Below are 20,617 nucleotides of genomic sequence, written 5' to 3'. Positions count from 1 at the left end.
TTTCTCCATTTTAACAAATGAACCTTGGCAATGCGAGACGCTAACATTAGGGGAAACTGGGTGAAGGATATCACGAATTCTCTGTGCTATCTTTGCCACACTTTTGTAAGTCTGAAAATATTTCAAAATTAAAAGTAAAGCAAAGAAAAAAGATCTTATTATAACACAGGAATGACAACCTGATACCGAGGAGTAGGAGAAACTGACATTGAAATTGACATAACACATCTGCGTTAGTTTCCTATTGGCTGCTGTAACAAATTACCACAAACTTAGTGGCTTAAAACAATACACATTTATTACCCTACAGTTCTGGAGGTTGGAATTCTTAAATGGGTCCACAGGGCTGTGTTCCTTCTGGAGGCTCTAGGACAGAAGTCATTTCCTTGTTTGCTTTCTCCAGTTTCTAGAGGCTACCTATATTCCCTGGCTCATGGCCCTTCCCTCCAGCTTCACAGTCAGCAAAGTAGCATCTTTCTCCTCTCTGACCTCTACTTTTTTTGTTTTTTCATTTTTAATTACTATTATTTTTTGTCTTTTATCTTCTTTTCCCCCGGCACCATGCACAGCATGAAGGATCTTAGTTCCCCGACCAGGGATCAAACTCGTGCCCCCTGCAGTGGAAGCGTGGAGTCTTAACCACCTGGCCACCAGGGAAGTCCCCATTTTTAAGTATTTTCTATTTTATTTTAATTTCTTACCTGTACATCTATCCTCACATCATCTAAGAATCTGACCTTCCTACCTCCTTCTTGTAAAGACCCTTGTGATTACCTTGGGGCCACCGAGGTCATCTGGGATAATCTCCCCAACTCAAGAACCTTAATTTAATCACACCCACAAAGTCCCTTTTGTCATATAGTATTGGGTTGGCCAAAAGGTTCATTCGTTTTTTTCCGTAAGATGGCTCTAGTAGCACTTAGTTGTCTTTAACTTCATTTGAAACAATTTTGTTAGATTGTATGTGACAGCTTGTCATATCAGCGTGCATTTTAAAAAAGACGTATCAAAACTGGTGAATTTTTGTGTAGCCATTTTAATATTGAAGATGGAAGAAAAAAAGCAACATTTCTGGCATTTTATGCTTTATTATTTCAAGAAAGGTAAAAACGCAACTGAAACGCAAAAAAAAAGATTTGTGCAGTGTATGGAGAAGGTGCTGTGACTGACTGAACATGTCAAAAGTGGTTTGTTAAGTTTCGTCCTGGAGATTTCTCGCTGGACGATGCTCCACGGTCCGGTAAACCAGTTGAAGTTGATAGCGATCAAATCGAGACATTAACTGAGAACAATCAACATTACACCACGCAGGGCTTCCGTGGTGGCGCAGTGGTTAAGAATCCACCTGCCAATGCAAGGGACACGGATTTGAGCCCTGGTTCAGGAAGATCCCACATGCTGCGGAGCAACTAAGCCAGTGCGCCACAACTACTGAGCCCATGTGCCACAGCTACTGAAGCCCGTGTGCCTAGAGCCCCTGCTCTGCAACAAGAGAAGCCACCGCAATGAGAAGCCCACGCACTGCAACGAAGGGTAGCTCCCACTCGCCACAACTAGAGAAAGCCCATGCACAGCCGCAAAGATCCAACACAGTCAAAACAAACAAATAAATAAAATTTAAAAAATAAAACAAAACATTATACCACACAGGAGATAGCTGACACTGAAAATATCCAAATCAAGCGTTGAAAATCATTTGCACCAGCTTGGTTATGTTCATCCCTTTGATGTTTGGGTTCCACATAAGTTAAGCGAAAAAAACTTGCTTGACTGTATTTCTGCATGTGATTCTCTACTTAAACGTAACGAAAACGTTCCGTTTTTAAAACAAATTGTGACGGGCAATGAAAAGTGGATACTGTACAATCATGTGGAACGGAAGAGATCATGGAGCAAGTGAAATGAACCACCGCCAACCACAGCAGGGGCTGGTCTTCATCCAAAGAAGGTGATGCTGTGTATATGGTGGGATTGGAAGGGAATCCTCTATTATGAGTTCCTTCTGGAAAACCAAATGATTAATTCCAACAAGTACTGCTCCCAATTAGACCAAATGAAAGCAGCACTCGACGAAAAGCGTCCAGAATTAGTCAACAGAAAACGCATAATCGTCCATCAGGATAACGCAAGACTGCATGTTTCTTTGATGACCAGGCAAAAACTGTTACAGCTTGGCTGGGAAGTTCTGATTCACCCACCATATTCATATTCACCAGTCATTGCACCTTCGGATTTACATTTATTTCGGTCTTTACAAAATTCTCTTAATGGAAAAAATTTCAGTTCCCTGGAAGACTGTAAAAGGCACCTGGAACAGTTCTTTGCTCAAAAAGGTTAAAAGTTTTGGGAATATGGAATTATGAAGTCACCTGAAAAATGGCAGAAGGCAGTGGAACAAAAAGGTGAATACGGTGTTCAATAAAGTTCTTGGTGAAAATGAAAAATGTATCTTTAAAAACCAAAGGCACGGGCTTCCCTGGTGGCGCAGTGGTTGAGAGTCCGCCTGCCGATGCAGGGGACACGGGTTCGTGCCCCGGTCCGGGAAGATCCCACGTGCCGCGGAGCGGCTTGGCCCGTGAGCCATGGCCGCTGAGCCTGCACGTCTGGAGCCTGTGCTCGGCAACGGGAGAGGCCACAACAGTGAGAGGGCCGCGTACCGCAAAACAAAACAAAACAAAAAAACCCCAAAGGCACTTTTTGGCCAACCCAACATATTCAAAGGTTCTGGGAGTTAGGACTTACGACGTGGACATCTTCCGGGGGTGGGGGGGGACATCATTCTGCCTCGCATATTAATGATACAAGAGAATTAGGAGTGATGACAGGAGCTGAGTCTGCAGCCGGGACAGAGAGATGGGACCCAGGACACAAGGCAAGATGTTGGTCTTGGGTTGGGAGGGACAGATGAAAAGCAGAGCATCTGGGCAGCTGACAGAATGGGCTGTAGGAAGATGAAGTGTCTGGTAGCCTCTACGCTTTCAGAAGAATGAGGAGCGAGGGAATCAGCTGACTGAAGGTGGAGGACCAGGGTGTGGTGGGGATTTGAGGAGAATGAAGATGGGGAATGGCCATCTTGTGGGGGGGTGGGTGCTGAGTGTACCTTGATGAAGGACACAGAGCAGGGTCACAGGAGGGCTGGGATTTGGGATCCAGCCCCCCTCAGAGCCCCCTGGGAAGGCACAGGGTTAGGGTTTCACCCCAACAGTGCCCTGGAGGGGATCATAGGCAAAGAAGGGAAAGACATCCAAAGGAGAGTGACTTTATGGGGGACCGTGGAACGGTGGAAGCAGGGGGAAGAGGGAAGGGAGGACAAGATGGGGGGAGTCAAAGATAATGAGAATCTAATGGGGTCAATGCATTGTACCTGCTGGTGGGCTTGAAAGTTGGCTTTATTTTTATTTATTTATTTTTTTGCTGCACCGCCCGCAGCTTGCAGAATCTCAGTTCCCCGACCAGGGATTGAACCCCAGGCCATGGCAGTGAAAGACAAGAATCTTAACCACTAAGCCACCAGGGAACTCCCTTGAAAGTTTTTTTCTTAAAGTTGGTTGGTGGGAAAAGGGAGTGCATGGACAGAGAATGGGATGATAAAAATAGAGTTTGCCTACTGTGTAGCACAGGGAACTATATTCAGTATCCTGTGATGAACCATAACGGAAAAGAAGAGGAAAAAGTATATTTATGTATAACTTTATCACTGTGCTGTGCAGCAGAAATTGACATTGTAAATCAACTATACTTGAATAATTTTTTAAAAAAAGAAGAGGAAGTCAACTAAACTCCCACAAAAAACAAACAAAAAAGAGGAAGAAAAAAATAGTTTGGGGAGTTCCCTGGCGGTCCAGTGGTTAGGACTTGGCACTTTCACTGCTGTGGCCCAGGTTATCCCGCAAGCCGTGCCGTGTGGCCAAAAAAAAAAAAAAAAAAAAAAAAGTTTTAAGGGTGTGTAGTTACTGATAACGACAAGGACAAGGGTATGACCGAGGAAGTGGGTGGCACAATCAAGGGGGACAGTTAGACACGGGTGTAGTTTCTTTGGAAGGAAAACAAAAATTGCCTAAAGTTGATTGCAGTTTTGCATGCAAAACTCTTATGAATGTAGGAAGAACCATTGTGTTGTATACTTTATTTTTAAAAATTATTTTATTTTAAATTTATTTATTAAAAAAAAATTTTGGCAGCGTTGGGTCTTCATTGCTGCGCGTGGGCTTTCTCTAGTCGTGGCGAGTGGGGGCTGTTCTTCCCTGTGGTGCGCGGGCTTCTCATTGCAGTGGTGTCTAAGCCCGTGGGCTTCAGTAGTTGCAGCATGCAGGCTCAACAGTTGTGGCTCGAGGGCTCAGTTGCTCTGAGGCATGTGAGATCTTTCCCAGACCAGGGATCAAACCCATGTCCCCTGCATTGGCAGGCGGATCCTTTTTTTTTCTTTTTTTTTTTTTGCGGTACGCGGGCCTCTCACTGTTGTGGCCTCTCCCGTTGCGGAGCACAGGCTTCAGACGCGCAGGCCCAGCGGCCATGGCTCACGGGCCCAGCCGCTCCGCGGCATGTGGGATCTTCCCGGACCAGGGCACGAACCCGTGTCCCCTGCATCGGCAGACGGACTCTCAACCACTGCAGGGAAGCCCTGCAGGCGGATTCTTAACCACTGCACCATAAGGGAAGTCCCATGTCGTATACTTTAAACGAGTGAACTGTATGGTATGTGAATTGTAGCTCAATAAAACTGTAAAAAAGGAAGGAAGGAAGGGAGGGGGCTGGGATAGATCAGAGGGCAAGATGGATGGAAATGATGGGTTCAGAGTACCAAGAGGCATCGTGGTGTGTGTTAACAAGCCACCCAAAGACTGTATGACTGAAAACAATAAAGATCATTGATCTCACTCACAAGTCTGCAAGCTGGGCAGGGCCTCGGGGAGAAGGCTTATCTCTCCTCCAGGGGGTAGCCTGGCTGGGGCAGGAGGATGTGCTTCTAAGATGGCTCACTCACGTGGCTGCAGGCTGGTGCTGGGGATGAGCTGTGAGTTTAGTAGCCTAGAGTCCTCTCCACATGGGCCTTGTCATCTAGCCTGCACAAGTGTCCCAAGGAAAAGAGTGGGGTGGAACGTTGCCTTTTATGACCCAACCTCGGAAATCACACTGCGTCTCTTCCAAGGTGGTCTGTTCGTTGAGGGTCTCACCAAAGGCTGGAGAATGGACTCCACAAGATAGGGTGTGACATGGCTTGGACAAAAAATATGGTCCTTTTTGGAAAAGACAACCGGGTACAGGCCAGGTTTTAGCAGAATCATCTATATGGGGATATTGAAATTATTAAGAATTATGACAGTCGTTTTAGAGTGATGGATATAGAGCCAGCATTGAAAATCTTCCATGAAAGAGTGGGAGTGGGCAGAAGGGAAAGAGATGAGTTCTTTAGGGAAGGCTGGGAAGAGGTGTCCATGGATAACTTGAGCTTCAAAGGAGCTGAGGGAGGGAGAATTGTCTGGAAGTGGCAAGAAGGAGCGCCCACCTCCAGGCTCAGTGGTAGGAGGGTGTTAAGAGATAAGGTTGCAGGCAGGAGAGATCGGTGCACACACAGCATTCAGAAACCTACAAAGAGGGATCTCTGTGGGCTCTGAGAATGAGAAAAAAAAAGAGAAAGGAGACCAGAAAGAAGGGAAAAGGCCAGAGAGATGGGGAGACAGAGACCCAGACACGGGTAGGGCCAAAGACCATGAAAGAAAGGGACACAGACACAGAAAGAGGGAAACAGAAATCCAGATGGATGGTGACATAGCATCCCAGAAAGAAATTGTAGACAGGAAGAGAACATGCCAGAATTCCTAGGGGGTTAAAACCTTTAGTGTCTCTCTCTACTCCCCCAGCAGAGGGCGCCCGGGGCCTCATTCCCTGGAGTCCGGGTGTCCAATCCCCACGACTTCCCGCCAAGCACATCGGATGGGGCTATTTTTACCCCGTGTCATAGGACACCGGTGGCTGGAAGGCCATCGTCTGTCTGTCCTTTGGTCCCTTCGAGTGACCCTGCGGCATTTCCCCAGCCCACCCCTGACCTGTTCCTGGCAGGCCTGCTCTCCTTTTGCACTATTCAGGGCTGCAGCTCAGGCCTTGCTGGGTCTAAGAAAGTCTGGCAGAGAATCCAGGTGGAGACCCGGGGGGTGGGGGTAGGGGCAACCCGAGCGAGGGCACCCCATGTGGGGGGCACACGCTCAGGGTTTAGAGCTGCTGGAGCATCCCCAGGATGGGGAAACCACCAGGACAATGGCAGAGACAACCTAGGGTGAATGTCAGAGAGAGATTCAGAGATATGACTCGGGAGAGGCTCGGTCCTCCAGAGGCCCTGAGACAGAGACTTGCAGTAATTCAGAGAAACAGGGAAAGAAAGATACCCAAAGGGGAGACCCAGAGAATCCCAGGGACAGAGACACAGTGGGCTGAGAGGTAATGAGAGAGAAGAGACCCAGAGAGACAAGACGCAGAGAGACCCAGACAGAGGGGAAAGACAGAGACCAAGAGAGACAAGAAAGAAACAGAGATAGAGATACAAGAATATAAGAAAGACGGAGATTCGGAGAGACCAAGACACAGAGACTGACGGGAATCCCCACAGATGACCCTAGAACGGCAAAGCTCAGGGATAAATGACCCATAGAGATACTCAGAGATAAAACCCCGAGATCAGAGATACAGAGAGACCCAAAGTGAAGACACAGCCAGACACAGAGACATACAAAAGAACGAGAGAGAGAGACAAAGAGATGGAAATTTGTGACTCGAACAGAGCGGCTCAGATACTCATAAAAACATAGACGAGAGACATACACGGAAACCCGGAGAGACGCAGGACAGAGATCTCAGGCGATGGAGAGACAGAGGGAAAGGAACCCCGAAGGCCAGGTGGACCCGGAGAAAGCGCAGCGCCGCGTCGCCTGGGGGTAAAGGGAGGGCGCCCCGGCAGAGGGCGCCCGGCCGCCCTCTGCCCCGCCGGGGTCACGGCGCCCCCTCCCCCGCGTCCTGGCCGCACGGCCGGGCTATTTTTATGCGTGGACACCGGACACCAGGCTGGGGCGGCGGCGGCGGCGGCCGAGGCGGGGCCGGGCCAGGTCGGGCGTCGGGGCCACACGTCCGTCCGCAGGTCGCCGGGGCTGCGCGCACCATGGAACCCGGGTGCCCGCAGCCGTGCGGCTGCTGCGAGCGAGTGGTGCTCAACGTGGCTGGGCTGCGCTTCGAGACCCGGGCACGCACGCTGGGCCGCTTCCCGGACACGCTGCTCGGGGACCCGGTACGCCGCAGACGTTTCTACGACGGCGCGCGCCGCGAGTACTTCTTCGACCGGCACCGGCCCAGCTTCGACGCGGTGCTCTATTACTACCAGTCGGGCGGGCGCCTGCGGCGGCCGGCGCACGTGCCACTCGACGTCTTCCTGGAGGAGGTGGCCTTCTATGGGCTGGGCGCCGCGGCGCTAGCGCGCCTGCGCGAGGAGGAGGGCTGCCCCTTGCCATCGGAGCGCCCCCTGCCCCGTCGCGCCTTCGCGCGCCAGCTCTGGCTGCTCTTCGAGTTCCCCGAGAGCTCGCAGGCCGCGCGCGTGCTCGCCGTTGTCTCAGTGCTCGTCATCCTCGTCTCCATCGTCGTCTTCTGCCTCGAGACGCTGCCCGACTTCCGCGACGACCGCGACAACTCGGGGCTCGCCGCGGTGGCTGCAGCTGGCCCGGTGAGGGGGCGGGGCCTGCGTGTGGAGAGGCGGGATTTGGGAGGAGCTGGACGAGGTCCACGGGGTCCTGGCCAATCATAAAGTGGGGTAAGGGGCAATGGGAGGTGGGGCCTCGCAGGAAGGTGGGGCCTGGCTGTGGATAGGCAAGGCATTGGGGGCCTGGTTGGAAGACCTGACCAATCAAAGGTGGGCAAAGGCCTGTGAGAGGTGGGCAAGCCAGGGACGGCGCCAGACCTGGGAACCCTACATTAAATCCTGGGCTGGGGGCGGGAAAGGTGTAGCTTAATGGGGCGGGGCCTGAGGATCTACATAGGAGGACCTGCCTTTTCAGAAGGCGTGCGCTGAGGTAGGTGAGAAACCCGGCTTTTGGAGGGCAGGAGCATTGGAGGACAGGTGTATTAAGAAATCAAAACTGAGGGATAAGGAGAGACTGAAAAATTGGGGGTCTATACGGCTGGCAGTAACCAATGGGAAGGATGGGCTGGAGGTAGTGAGACCTGGGACCTGAAGAAAGCCGCCGAGGGAGCTGCAGATGGAGGGGTGGGGCCTGAGGATTGGGGCAAAAGGAATCCATCATAAAGAAAGTTGAGCTGAGGGCCGTGAGGGAAGGGGCCCGGGTTTTGGCATAAAGATAAGGTGTTTAACCATTATGGTCCAGGCTGGGTTTGGGGAGGGCAGGGCACAAGGGAGTGGGGCCAGGATGGGGACCCTCCCCATCTGGAAATTCAACTCTGGGGGTGGGATATTGGGAGGGAAGAGATTGAGCCCTACTCAAGCATTATTTCAGGAGGCCCTGCCAATGAAGGATCAGGGACCCTAAAGTCAGCCTTCCCTGGGGGTCCCGAGAAGGAGTGTACTACAGCTAGGTCACCGGGGTTCTGGGGGTAGCAGCTATTGACCAATTTGTAAAGAAGTAGTTGAATGTTTAAACAGGAAATATGGCCATTCCAGTGCGTCCCAGCCCTGGTATGGTCCTCCCTGAACCCCTTCCTCTCTGCAGTTTCCAGCTCGGCTGAACGGCTCCAGCCCAGTGCATGGACCCCCACCTCGCTTGCCCTTCGATGACCCGTTCTTTGTGGTGGAGACATTGTGCATCTGTTGGTTCTCCTTCGAGCTGCTGGTGCGCCTGGCAGCCTGCCCAAGCAAGACAGCCTTCTTCAAGAACGTGATGAACCTCATCGACTTCGTGGCCATCCTGCCTTACTTTGTGGCACTGGGTACCGAGCTGGCCCGGCAGCGGGGGGTGGGCCAGCCAGCCATGTCACTGGCCATCCTGCGAGTCATCCGACTGGTACGCGTCTTCCGCATCTTCAAGCTGTCCCGGCACTCAAAGGGCCTGCAGATCTTGGGCCAGACCTTAAGAGCCTCCATGCGAGAGCTGGGCCTCCTCATCTTCTTCCTTTTCATTGGTGTGGTCCTCTTCTCCAGCGCAGTCTACTTTGCTGAGGCCGACCGGGCAGACTCCCATTTCACCAGCATCCCTGAGTCCTTCTGGTGGGCAGTGGTCACTATGACCACAGTTGGCTATGGAGACATGGCGCCCGTCACTGTGGGCGGCAAGATAGTGGGCTCTCTGTGCGCCATTGCCGGCGTGCTGACCATTTCCCTACCTGTGCCAGTCATTGTCTCCAACTTCAGCTACTTTTACCACCGGGAGACAGATGGCGAAGAGGCTGGGATGTACAGCCACGTGGACACGCAGCCCTGTTGCCCACTGGAGGGCAAGGTCAATGGGGGGTTTGTGGATCGAGAGGTTCCTGAGCTCCCACCTCCACTCCTCTGGGCTCCCCCTGGGAAACACATGGTCACCGAAGTGTGAGGACAGTTGAGGTCTGCAGAACCTCACATTTCCTTGGAGGGAGGGAGGGAGGGAAGGGAGGAAGGAAAGTTGGGGGGAGGGTGTTGGGTTTAGGAAGAACTAAGTTAAGTGGTAATGAGTTGGGGAACACTAAGTCTTATTGGGTCTTGAGTTGTGGATTGGTAGCTCCTGTGGGTACCTCCTGAGGTGACAGTGAATGGCAATGGGTTATGCTGATTTGAGGGGGGGGCTCCATCGGTTTGTATTGCATTGGGTTGTGTAAAGCTTGGGGTAGTGTGGAGATAGGTTTTGTCACATAATTTTGTGAGTTTCTTAGTTCCATGTTGGGTCGGGTTGGGTTACGAGTGTAGGTGAGTCTTGTCCAAGTGCATTATGCAGGATTCTGTGGTTTTATGAGTCCCCTAGGGCCATGTTGGATCAAGTAAGGTGGTCACCCACGGCACTGTTGGGACTGATTGTGTGTTCATGCATGGCACTATAGAGTTGGGTTGAGACACTGGAAACTGCGTGGCTTTGTGATTCTTCTAGGGCCATGTTATTTTAAGTTCTGTGAACTTGTGAGTCATGTAGAAATACGAAGAGTCATGTGATAGAATGTGAGCTTTCTAGGTCATATGAGGTTAAGTTGGGTTGGAATGTATGCGCATAGGAGTCTTTCAGGGTTCTGTTGCGTTGAACTGTGCAGAGTTATATGGCTAGAAGTTTGTCGGGGCTACAATGAGTTGAGTCGTAATGAGTTGTATAATCATGTGAACCTCGTAGGACCAGTTCAGTTGGGTCATACAACTGTTTGATTTGGGTTACATCAAGTTCCGTCCTTGAGTCCTGGAGGAACGTTGGGTTGAGCTGGACTGTATGTACGAGCACCACAGGGCCAGGCCATACTGGTTTGTTTTGCATTTAGTGGTAGCGCCAGGACCCAAGGATAACAGCACTGGGAAGGAATCATGTGTCAAGGAGTGAATATGGTACGTGGACTCTAGGAGACCAACTGAACTGGCTTGCCCAGTGTCATCCCCATAAGGGGCAGGGCTAAGTTCTGTATCTGTAGATTCCGTTGGTCACACAGAAGGCTTCTGGGTGAACTTGGAAGATGTAGATGCCCCTTCCATTTACCCCACACCTGCTTTGTTTTGCCATTCAAACCCCTTCTCTATCTGTCTTCCCATAGAGTTTTCCTTCCAGACATGGAGATCAGAGCCACAAGGGAAGGGGAAAGGGGGAGAAACTGTACTCTGTTCAGACATGATGGGGGGATAGAAACCCAAAGGAGGGGGACAGAGAGCTGGGGAGGGATAGAGACCCAGAGAAAGAAAGAGAAAGAAACCCCAAGAGGGGAAAAAGACCCAGAGAGAGGGGGAGACAGAGACCCATAGGGGGCAGGTATCAGGAACCCAGAGAGCACGGGACAGAGACCCAGAGTTGGAAAGAGACCAGAGCACCCCAGAGAAAGAGAACCAAGAAAGAAAAAGGCAGAAAAAGTCAGTGCCCCTGAACCTGAGAGAGATGCACAGTGTATTCCATGGAATCACAAAGGGATCCCAAATCAGGATGCACCACCCTACCCTCCCGCAGCTCAAGAAGTGTGTCAGACAAACTGCAGGGCCCACTCTATCTTCCTGGGGAGAAAGCAGTGTCTCAGAGCATGGGAGTGGCTTCCCAAGGTCGCGTGGCTTGTCCCCGGGGAGGGATGGGGGGCTGGACTTGTGGCCTGCTGCTTGACCCTACATGTCCCCATCAGCCTGCTGGTCTGCACAGGACTTCCCGAGTCTAACAGCCTCATTTCTCACAAATGAGGAAACTAAGGCTCGAGGGAGGTGGGGGGTTACCCAAGGTCAGAGGTCTTTCAGTACTAAAAGGGCATTTGGAGGAGAAAGAAGAGGAGGATGGTTACATCATTAACATATATAGGGCTGCCTGTGTGCCAGGTAACTTTCAAAGTACTTGTATTCATTATTAAAATCCACCCAGTGGTTTACAGAGAGTTGTTGTTGTTATTTTTAGCTAGGAAACCACCCCCCTTTCTTTTCTGGTCAAATGAAATCTCACTTAGGAGCACCAGTGTGAAGCATCAGAGGGTGTGAACTGGTTTGAGGAGTCTCTCTTGACAACTCAGAATGTGGCTAACAAATTCTGTTTGGAAACCCCTGATTTAATCCAACCACCTTTTTACACAGAGAGAAGAAGGTACAGATTGTGAGAAGTGTTTGATAAAGGTTGAAAATAATGTAACCTTTAAATAATATAACACTTCTCTCCGAAATGGAGAGAAAGGCACATTTGGAAAAGAAACGGAGACAGACAGACCCCCCTCACAGTGACAGACACAGGGCAGAGTCTGGGAGGCAGTCACAGAGCCCAGCACAGGGACCCAAAGAGGAAGAGACACGTGCAGAGAGGACAGAGATACCCAAGGGGAGGAGGGAGAGCAGGAGAGAAGAGGGTGGCGGTCTGGGAGGGGGTAAGAGACAGGAGGGAGGACAAAGACCCATAGAAGGGGGAAGAGACCAGAGAGGAGGGGCCAGAGATCCAGAGAAGAGAGAGGGACAGGGACCCAGACAGAGAGGAGAGGGATAGAGAGAGAGGGGGACAGAGACCCAAGGAGAGAGGGGGAGACGGAAACTGTTTCCCATTACTCTTTGAAAACTCACCCCTACTACCCCTTCAGAGACTGAAAGTTGCATAAAGTTCCTCTAGTAGGGCGTGGGGCATGTTGGGTGCTTAGGGGTATGGGAAGCATGGCGAGGTCAGGGAAGTGACCTGAATGGACACTCAAAGACTGAGAAGCGCCCCTCCTCCACCCCAATAAACAACTGCAGCAGCCTTCTGTGTGGCCTTGGCTCGGCTGGGGAGAGGTGAGGGGAACACCCTAATCCGGGGACACCCTTCCCGCCACCTTGCCATGCTATATTTAGGCTGAGGGAGGGGTACGGGATGACCCCCCCACCACCTCCACGAAGGCAGGTGTCGGCTTTCCTCCTGAAAATAGCTCCAGGGGAGGGGTGAAGCATTAAGTCTGTCCCGGGACTCCAACTCCTGTCTGATCTCCATCTGTCTTAAGGTCTCTCTTTCTCTGGGTCTCTTTCCCCCTTGTGGGGTTCTGTTCCCTTTTCTTAGCATGTCTGTCTCCTCTCTCTGCATCTGTGTCTTCTCTCTCTCTCTGGGTTTCTGTCTCCCTCTTTCTCTGGGAGTCTGTCCCCTTTTCCTCTCCATTTTTGTGCCTTTCCCCCACCTCCCTTCATCTGTCACTATTCACTTTCTTTCTCTAAGCAGGTCATTCTGTTGCCAAATCATATCTTTGTCTATCTCCGGGTCCTGGAATACCTTGAGTTGCTCTTATCTGAACTCAGGACAAGACCCTCTCCCCAGTCCCCACCCAGGAAATTCCAGCAGAGAGGACTTATGTGGGAGAGACCCCCCTCACCCAGCGTCTCCCCGGGGCCTCGGGCCTTATCACTTCCCGAGCCCAGCTGGTTAATGTCTGGCCTGGAGCTCCCGGGAGAGTTGGGGATGAGAGCAGAGGGTGGGAATCTGCCCGGGGATTGACACTTCACTGGCAAAAGAACGCAAAGGAATCTCAGGCCCAGACTCCTGGGTCTGAGGGAGGAGGCAGCTGGAGCTGAGGAAGAAGGGGCTGGGGGTCCAGACTCCTGAGTCTGAAGGAGGAGGGAGCTGCGCGGGCCCGGACTCCGGAGTCTGCGGGAGGAGGGGGCTGGGGGACCCGGACTCCTGGATCCGGGGGAGGAGGGGGCTGGGGACCCGGACTCCTGGGTCTGAGGGAGGGAGGGGTGGGTGCTGGCGCCTGGCCTCCTGGGACTGAGGCGGGCGGAGGGCTGAGCTAGCCAGGCCGGGCTTCCGAGGTCTCTGCACGTGTGTGGAAGGCGGGATTCCCCCGGCCCCTCCTCCGCCGTCGGGCGCCGCCCCGCCCCCGCCCCCGCCCCTGGCCCTCGGGAGCTTGTGCCGCGAGGAGCCGGTGGGCGACCGGGCGTCCCTGCAGCCAGCGAGCAGGAGGAGGAGCCGCCGCCGCGCCAGGGGCAGCCGGGGGAGCCGACGAGAGCGCCCCAGGTAAGAGCCTCCGCGCCTCCTCCCCCGGGATTCCGGCGTCCGGGTCGCCCTGCCCCCGGGTAGGGAGGGACGGGGGCGGGGCCTGCGGGGGCGGGGCCTGGCGGAGGAAACTGAGGCAGGAGGGCAGTGTCCCAGAGGGACAGCCCGTGACCCCCAGCGGGGTCTCAGGAGTCCGCACCCCCTGGCTAAACCTTCTGGGGGAGGGGGGCCGGGGAGTCCGTATATCTGAGTACCTGGGAAGGAGCTTGAACTCCAACAAAACTCCAGGGTCTGAAGGAGGAGGGCACTGGGGGTCGGACTCCTGGGTTTGAAGGAAGAGGGATTTGGGGGCCTGGACTCCCGCATCTGAGGGAGGGAGCTGGGGACCTGAGTTCCTGAAAGAGGAGGCAGCTGTGGCCGGGGCTCTTGGGTCTGAGTGAGGAGGGGGCAGCTAGGGCCCAGGACTCCAGATCTGAGGCAGGAGGCAGCTGGGAACCTACACTTTGGGTTCTGGTTGGGTCAACATGTGCCCCTCTTCACAATTCCCCCTTCCCATTTCCCCATCTCCCAGCCAGGGCAGGCGGCCACGCCAGGTATGTGCAGTAGAAGTCTTGGACGGGCCCTGGCCTGTCCTGTGAGGAGAGAACATTCCAGGAAGCAGCCTCAGGGACCCGGGGCTTCTTAAGTGTGGGCCCTCAGGGACCCGGGTGTCCAGGCCAGCCCTGCCCCCGCCCTGTCTGAGAGATGAATGGGCTGAGGAGGATGTAATCTTTTCCAGCCTCCTTCATCCTCAGTGTCTCCCCTCCCGTCTCCTCCCCCCATCTGCTTTCCATCCTGGAGCCATCACCTGGGCAGGGGGATGCAGCCTTGACTCTTGGTCCCTTACACTTTAAAAAGAACACTTTTAGAGAAGGGGAGTGTTCAGACCCCCTCCTCCACCTGCCTCTATAACCTACCTGTTCCCTTCCTCCGCTAGGTGGTTGCCCCCTCCCTCTCCTGAGATGTCAGGAAGGAGGGGGCCACCTGCGTCCCCCACAGGGGCCCCCCGGAGCCTGGGGGCCCCCAACCCCAGAACTCGGAGGCGGAGGAGGTGCTGACAGGTCTGGTAACCACCCACTTCTAATCAGTCCTCTCCAGGCCATCCTGTCCCAGAATCCACAGGCTTCCAGAATGTTCTAGAGAGACTGCAATATGCACACCCCTGCCAGTGTCTCCCAGCCCTGGGCCAATTTCATGGACAGGGAAACTGAAGCCCCACCTGAGAGGAAGTGTCTTGCCTTCACAGTGGCAGTTTTAAGCTGAACCTGGGTCTCCCTAGGATTCCAGAACATGACCTTTCTCAGAATTTTGGAAACTCAAACCTCCTCCACACTGCAGGGCTTAGCGTTCCTTGGGGTTGTAGAGGCAGGATGGCAGAGTGGAGTTGCTGGGACAGGGTTCAAGTTCCACTTCTGGCATTTGCTGGCTGTGTGACTTGGTGCAAGTCACTAACCTCTCTGAGCCTGTATTTCCCCATTTGTTGGCTATTAATAGTAACCATAGTAGACTAATTATGATTAATCTAGAAGTTGAGCATTATCGAAGCCCTAGAATATAGGGTCCCCCCAAGTTCTAGAACAAGTGCCAGAACCGCCTCCCTGTGGTTCTGGCACACAGAAGTTCCCATCGGCCCCCCCACTAAGTTATTATCCTTCTCTCTAATTCCAGCTTCCCTCTCTCTATCCTCAGGTGCTCAGCGAGATGCTCCCCCACCCCTCAGGCTCCCTCCCCATCCTCCTACTTTTCCTCCTCCCCAGTGTCCCAATGGAGCCCCATGCCTCACCCTCACCCCTGCCCCCATTTCCAGTCCCCGAGTGGGACCTCTTGTCCCCCCGAGTAGCCCTGTCCAGGGGTACCCCCGCTGGGCCCCCTCTGCTCTTCCTGCTGGAGGCTGGAGCCTTTGGGGAGCCAACTGGCAGCCCGGCCAACCGCAGTCGGCGGGGGGTGAGTGAGACAGCACCAGCGAGTCGCCGCGGAGAGCTGGCTGTGTGTGACGCAGTCAGCGGCTGGGTGACAGACCGCCGGACTGCTGTGGACCTGCGTGGGCGCGAGGTGGAGGTGCTGGGCGAGGTGCCTGCGGCTGGCGGCAGTCCCCTTCGCCAGTACTTCTTTGAAACCCGCTGCAAGGCTGACAGCGCTGGGGAAGGTGGCCCCGGTGGGGGTGGAGGAGGCTGCCGGGGTGTGGACCGGAGGCACTGGGTATCTGAGTGTAAGGCCAAGCAGTCCTACGTGCGGGCATTGACTACCGATGCCCAGGGCCGTGTGGGCTGGCGATGGATTCGAATTGACACTGCCTGTGTCTGCACGCTCCTCAGCCGGAATGGCCGGGCCTGAGGCCCATGCCTGGGAACTGGGCAGGTAGAGGAAGAAGAGAGCTGGATGCTGAAAGACCTCAGGGGTGGCCTGGCTGCTCTAGGCATCAGTTTGGGAACTCGTCAAATGGTCACAAAAATCACAGCTCTCCGATTTTGAGAGCTCCATCTGGGCAAGAAAGACAGATGGTGAAACCAAATGGGGGTTTTGAAGGATGAATAGGAGTTCTCTTGGATGAACTTGAGGGTAATAATGATGATGATGATGATAGCCAATATTTTCTGAGTGCCTACTGTTTATGAGCTCTAATACACAACTTGTCAGATCAGCTCTGGTGGATTTGACCATTGGAGGCCCTCAGCTTCTAAGTTGCTGACCATGCGATCTCAGAGGACATCACCTTGCCCACCCTGGAGAGAGTGACAAGGAGGGGATATGTCAAGAAGTGTGTGTGGGAGCATAAAAACTGGAACATGTAGGCAGCTAGTTGGGAGCTGGGGTTCAAATGAGAAATCTTACTTAGTCAGATAGGGCAAGTGTTGGCTTAGATATTCTGTTTTGAGGTAGTGAGCTACCTATCACAGCAGGAGCACAAGCAAGATTGAATGACAGGAGGTCAGGATGCTTAAGAGTTTGGCCTTGGTGGGGAGTTGGAATCAGGTTTCTACCCCTCTTCCCTGTCCCAACCTTTACCCTATACTAGTAAAGAAATAGACCTTACCATTGTCCAGCTTGAGTAGAGCATGAGGTTTTGACCAACTGGCCTGTCCCCTGGCTGGGATCAGGGGTGATTTGGACCCTGATCATCCTAGAATGAGCCAGGAAAATCCAACAGGAGAAGCGGCCCCAGAAGCCTGAATGAGGGGGTCAGTGGCACCCTGGGCCAGGCTGCAGAAGGCAGCCTCAGTTTTCCCTGTCTGAAGAACGGTTGGTGGGATGAGATAATGGGGGCTGAGGAGGCAGAGGCTTTGACCAAAAGGGCTTTAAAGTGAGGAAGTGACAAGTCAGGGATAGACCCCACACCCTCAGGACACCCCTTCATATATTACCATTCCATAGCCATATGCAAACACAGACACACACTTTTGCCCTTGTTTCTGCATCTCTGTGTTCTGGGTCTGTGGTTCCCGCTCTCTTTTCTGCCGCCTCCTTTGTTGTCTCTCTGTCTAAATTCCTGTCCCACCATCTCTGGGTCAGTAGCTCTCTTTCTGTCCCTGTTTCTCACTCACTGTCTCACCCATTCCTGTGTGTGTTTCTTTCTCATTCAGCAAAGCTCTTTCCACACCCCCCTCTTTATTGCTAAGTATTTCCCCGTGGGTCCCTCCCTCTTCTCCCACACCCATACCCAGGTGGAAGTTTTCAACCAAATCAAAGGCAGGCAGGACAGAAGCCGAAGCTGATGCTGAGCCCTTCAGCACACACAGGGAGGGAGGGAGAGCCCTGGGGAAGTCTGGAAATCGTTACCCAGCCCCTCACCCCTACCCTCTGCTGCCGAGGTGGGCTGTCCTGGCAGAGGGAGGCGGTGGCCAAGAGGGCAGGGACCCTATAGGAAAGAGGGATGTTTCTCATGGGTGCCCTGATGCTCTGAGTAGCTCTGCCCTCCTCTCCCTCTGTTCCTCTATTTTTGGGTCTCTGACCACCCCCCCCCCCCCCCCCAGGTCTCGGTCCCCCTCTCTCTGCGTCTCTGGGTCTCAAACTCTCTGAACTCTGTACTTCTATTGCTCTCCCCCGCACTTTCTGCCCTCCTCTCCCTCTGGGTCTCCGTCCCCCCCCCCCATTTCTCTGAGTTTTTGTGCCCCTTTTGGGGTCTCTGTACTCTCTCAAAATCCTCCTCTCTCCTGCCTGGGTGTCTTTCTCACTCCATCCATCTGCACGCCTGCAGGCCCTTCATTGGCTGGGTTTAGGGTGGGCGGGTTCTGTCACCCGGGGCAACAGCAACAACGAGCCGGCTCCTGCTAGGCTACGGGGCGGGGGTGGGACCATGGCGGGTCGGACCCTAGCTCGGCGCTACGGTCCCCCACGGTCCCCCATCTCTGGGACCAAGGTGCCTGGATCCCAGCCCAGCTGGCATCTCACCAGCAGTGGCGTCGCCCACCACTGTATCCCGCCCGTGCCCTTTCCCCCGCCCACTGTGCAGGTGAGAGGACCCTAGGCTCTTAGCCAAGAGGAGACTGGGGGCCCAGACTGAAGGAGGGGCCTGGGGATCCAGACACCTGCTGAGGGAAAAGGGGATTCCGGGCTTAGAGTCCTGTCTGACAGAAGGAGGAGGGTTCCAGGGACTGGGTCTGAGAGAGGAGGGGTCAGGGAACCTGGATGCCTGGAACGGGCGGTAGGAAAGGGCTGGGGACTGACTGGGAAGGATCAGGGCTTGCGGACGAGACTCCTGAGTCCTTTTAGCTGACGTCCTGCACCTTCTCCTCAGTCCACGGTCGCGGAGCCCCTGCTCCTGGCCGCAAAGCAGGATTTGCATATTTGGGCTTTCGACGAGGTCACCAACAGATGGGAGACAACCTCGGGCTCGGCTCACGTGCCCAAGACCCACGGCGGGCCCTACGCGCAGCCCAAGGCCCCAGAACCTGCGGACCGCACGCGGATTGTGGGGATCAAGGATGTAGCGGAAAAAGTAAGGTTCCGGGATGCCCAGGTCCGCGGGAGACAGGGCTGGGGACCGCACTGGAGTCCCGTGCACCCTCATGTTGTGTCCCCGCGTCGTCTTCTTGCAGCTCAGACACCGCGGCTGGCGCCTCCCTCTGATCACAAAGCACCAGTGCAGTGAGACGAGGGCGCAGTACACCGGCTGGCCCAGCCTGGACCGGGGCGCCACCTCCTTCAACGGGCCCCAGCCCCTGGAGCTTGCGGACCACAACCGAGGGGGCCCTTCCCAGGTAGCGGAGAAGACCGCAGTGGCAGGACCTGGCAGAGCTTTGAGGCCCTGGGGCGGGGTCTGAGGGAATTTTGAGTCTGGGGTCTAAAGAGTGGGACAGAATCTGGAGGCTACATTGAGTGGGGAAGGGGCTTAGGCCTTTTGAGGCGGAGCCAGGAGGAGGAGGGGACTGGAAGCCCGAAATCCCAGCTCTGAGGCTGGGGCCACAGCTAGTAAATCCTGGGGCGGGCCTAGGAGGCGGTTCTGAGGCTGTAGGCGGAGCTAGGTAGCCTAATGTACGTGTGGGCGGAGCTTGAATATCCTGAGGCCGGTCTGGGGCGGAAGGCGGGGCTGGCTTCCCCTGTTAGGGTGGTGTTAAGGAGTAACAGTCGCCCGAGGCGCAGCTGAATTCCAGGGGCGGGACCGAGAAGGTTTGAATCTAGGGGAGGAGCAGGGAAGGTTTTTTAGTGACTGGGTGCTTGGCTTTGTGTCCGATGACGGGCAGAAAGTATTTGGATTTTGGAGGTGAGGCTAGTAACGGTTCTGATTTGGGGAGCGAAGCTAAAGTGCACTGGCCAGGAAGGATTCTGATTCTGGGGGCGGGTGTCGGCCTGGTTCAGAGGCGCTGTTGAGGCCAAAGGAAGAGGAATTCCGTGTGGGACAAAGGGCATGAAAAAGGGTATGAAACCTTTCTTGCTCATCCCTCCTCCCGCAATCCTCCTCAGGCTCTAATCCCCTGGACGAAGAACCCCGAGCTCGCCGGCCGGCCTTTCACTATTTCTGACCAGGGCATCCTGGACCGCCATCAGCTCTATCTGACCACTTCGGCCCGGGACTTCCAGGCCTATTCGAAGTGAGCCTGGGTCCTCCCTTGGCACCGACCCCCTGCACAGCCCCCGCATAGGCTGGTGGGACGCCGAGACCCCCGGTGTTGGGTCCCCGTCTCTGACTCAGTAGTCTCGGCCTTCAGCTCCTGCACGCGCAGTAATCAGAAGTTCAGACCCAGCCCCTACCTTTTTTAGCGCCCTGGTACACTTAGTGTCAACTCTCAGGAACAGGAAGCCTGCAAACGGCCCAAGAAGGAGCTCTGGATCTGGGGACGTGGCCCTGAGGGTCTAGGGCGGACTTCCTTTGGTATTTGAGTCCCCCAGATAACTTTTCTAAGGATGCGAAAAGTCCCAGATTCCAGGCCCTTAAATACCTCGAGGACCCAGGAATCCAGGCTAGGACTCCCCAGTCTCATGCTTCCTAAATGGTCCCTGACTCCTACAAATGTGTCCTCGAGGATCTATCTAGCTGTGCCCTCCCCATCGTGCCTCCACCCCAAACCCCGACAGGAAGGAGTTGTCAGGCTACCCTCGCAAGGACTCGATGACTTCCTGGAGCTTCGGGGAGACGCCCCAGGCCTGAGGCCCCGGCCCGAAACAGCCGCCCGGTCCGTGCTCCTCTCGGCCACTCCGGCCGCCGAAAATCCGCGTGCCCCGCGCCCGTCCGGTGATGCCAGTCGTGCCGCACCGCGGGGCGCTGTCTCTGGCTCAAGAATCCTACAGCCCCCCGCTGCACCCACTCCGCCGGCTCGACCGTTTCTGCCCGCTGGAGCCGCCCTGGGGCGGCCCCCACTGGAAACCCGAGTCAGACATCTACAGCGTGCCGAAAGCCTACAGCACCGAGAACTTCAACTACGGCAGCTTAAAGCCGGCGCTGGCCTGAGCCAGACGGGCCAGCCCCGCCCTGGACACGCCCCCCAAGCGGGGGCGGGGCTGAGCCTGGAAGACTGGGACTAGGGGTACACTGGGTGGCGCTAAGACGGGACCCCCGCCCACCACCTGGGGGC

General features: G+C 54.6%; 3 protein-coding genes and 1 long non-coding RNA gene across 4 annotated transcripts; all 4 read left to right on the top strand.

The window, feature by feature from the left end:
• Positions 1-6,843: 6,843 nt before the first annotated feature.
• KCNA7 (potassium voltage-gated channel subfamily A member 7) lies at positions 6,844-9,524 on the top strand (the record flags this gene model as incomplete). Its single annotated transcript, XM_079908434.1, has 2 exons — positions 6,844-7,705; positions 8,706-9,524. The coding sequence occupies exons 1-2, from the start codon at positions 7,034-7,036 to the stop codon at positions 9,522-9,524; spliced, it is 1,491 nt and encodes a 496-aa protein (XP_079764560.1). The 5' UTR covers positions 6,844-7,033.
• Positions 9,525-13,373: 3,849 nt separating this feature from the next.
• LOC307179251 lies at positions 13,374-15,308 on the top strand. The gene is made up of 3 exons (XR_013825350.1): positions 13,374-13,589; positions 14,545-14,668; positions 15,297-15,308. It is a non-coding gene; the product is annotated as an uncharacterized lncRNA (long non-coding RNA).
• On the top strand, positions 15,309-16,251 carry NTF4 (neurotrophin 4; the record flags this gene model as incomplete). Its single annotated transcript, XM_079908146.1, has 1 exon — positions 15,309-16,251. The coding sequence occupies one exon, from the start codon at positions 15,309-15,311 to the stop codon at positions 15,939-15,941; it is 633 nt and encodes a 210-aa protein (XP_079764272.1). The 3' UTR covers positions 15,942-16,251.
• Positions 16,252-17,901: 1,650 nt separating this feature from the next.
• SAXO3 (stabilizer of axonemal microtubules 3) lies at positions 17,902-20,501 on the top strand (the record flags this gene model as incomplete). The annotated part of the gene is given in 6 exon segments (XM_079907838.1): positions 17,902-18,057; positions 18,343-18,543; positions 18,644-18,805; positions 19,509-19,636; positions 20,121-20,190; positions 20,194-20,501. Coding segments are annotated over 6 exon segments (1,017 nt in total). The 3' UTR covers positions 20,494-20,501.
• Between the last annotated feature and the right edge of the window lie 116 nt (positions 20,502-20,617).

Source organism: Stenella coeruleoalba (assembly GCF_951394435.1).
Source record: "Stenella coeruleoalba genome assembly, chromosome: 20".
Lineage (NCBI taxonomy): Eukaryota > Metazoa > Chordata > Mammalia > Artiodactyla > Delphinidae > Stenella > Stenella coeruleoalba.
Note: the sequence above shows the minus strand (reverse complement) of the source record. Positions and strands in the feature narration are given on the sequence as shown.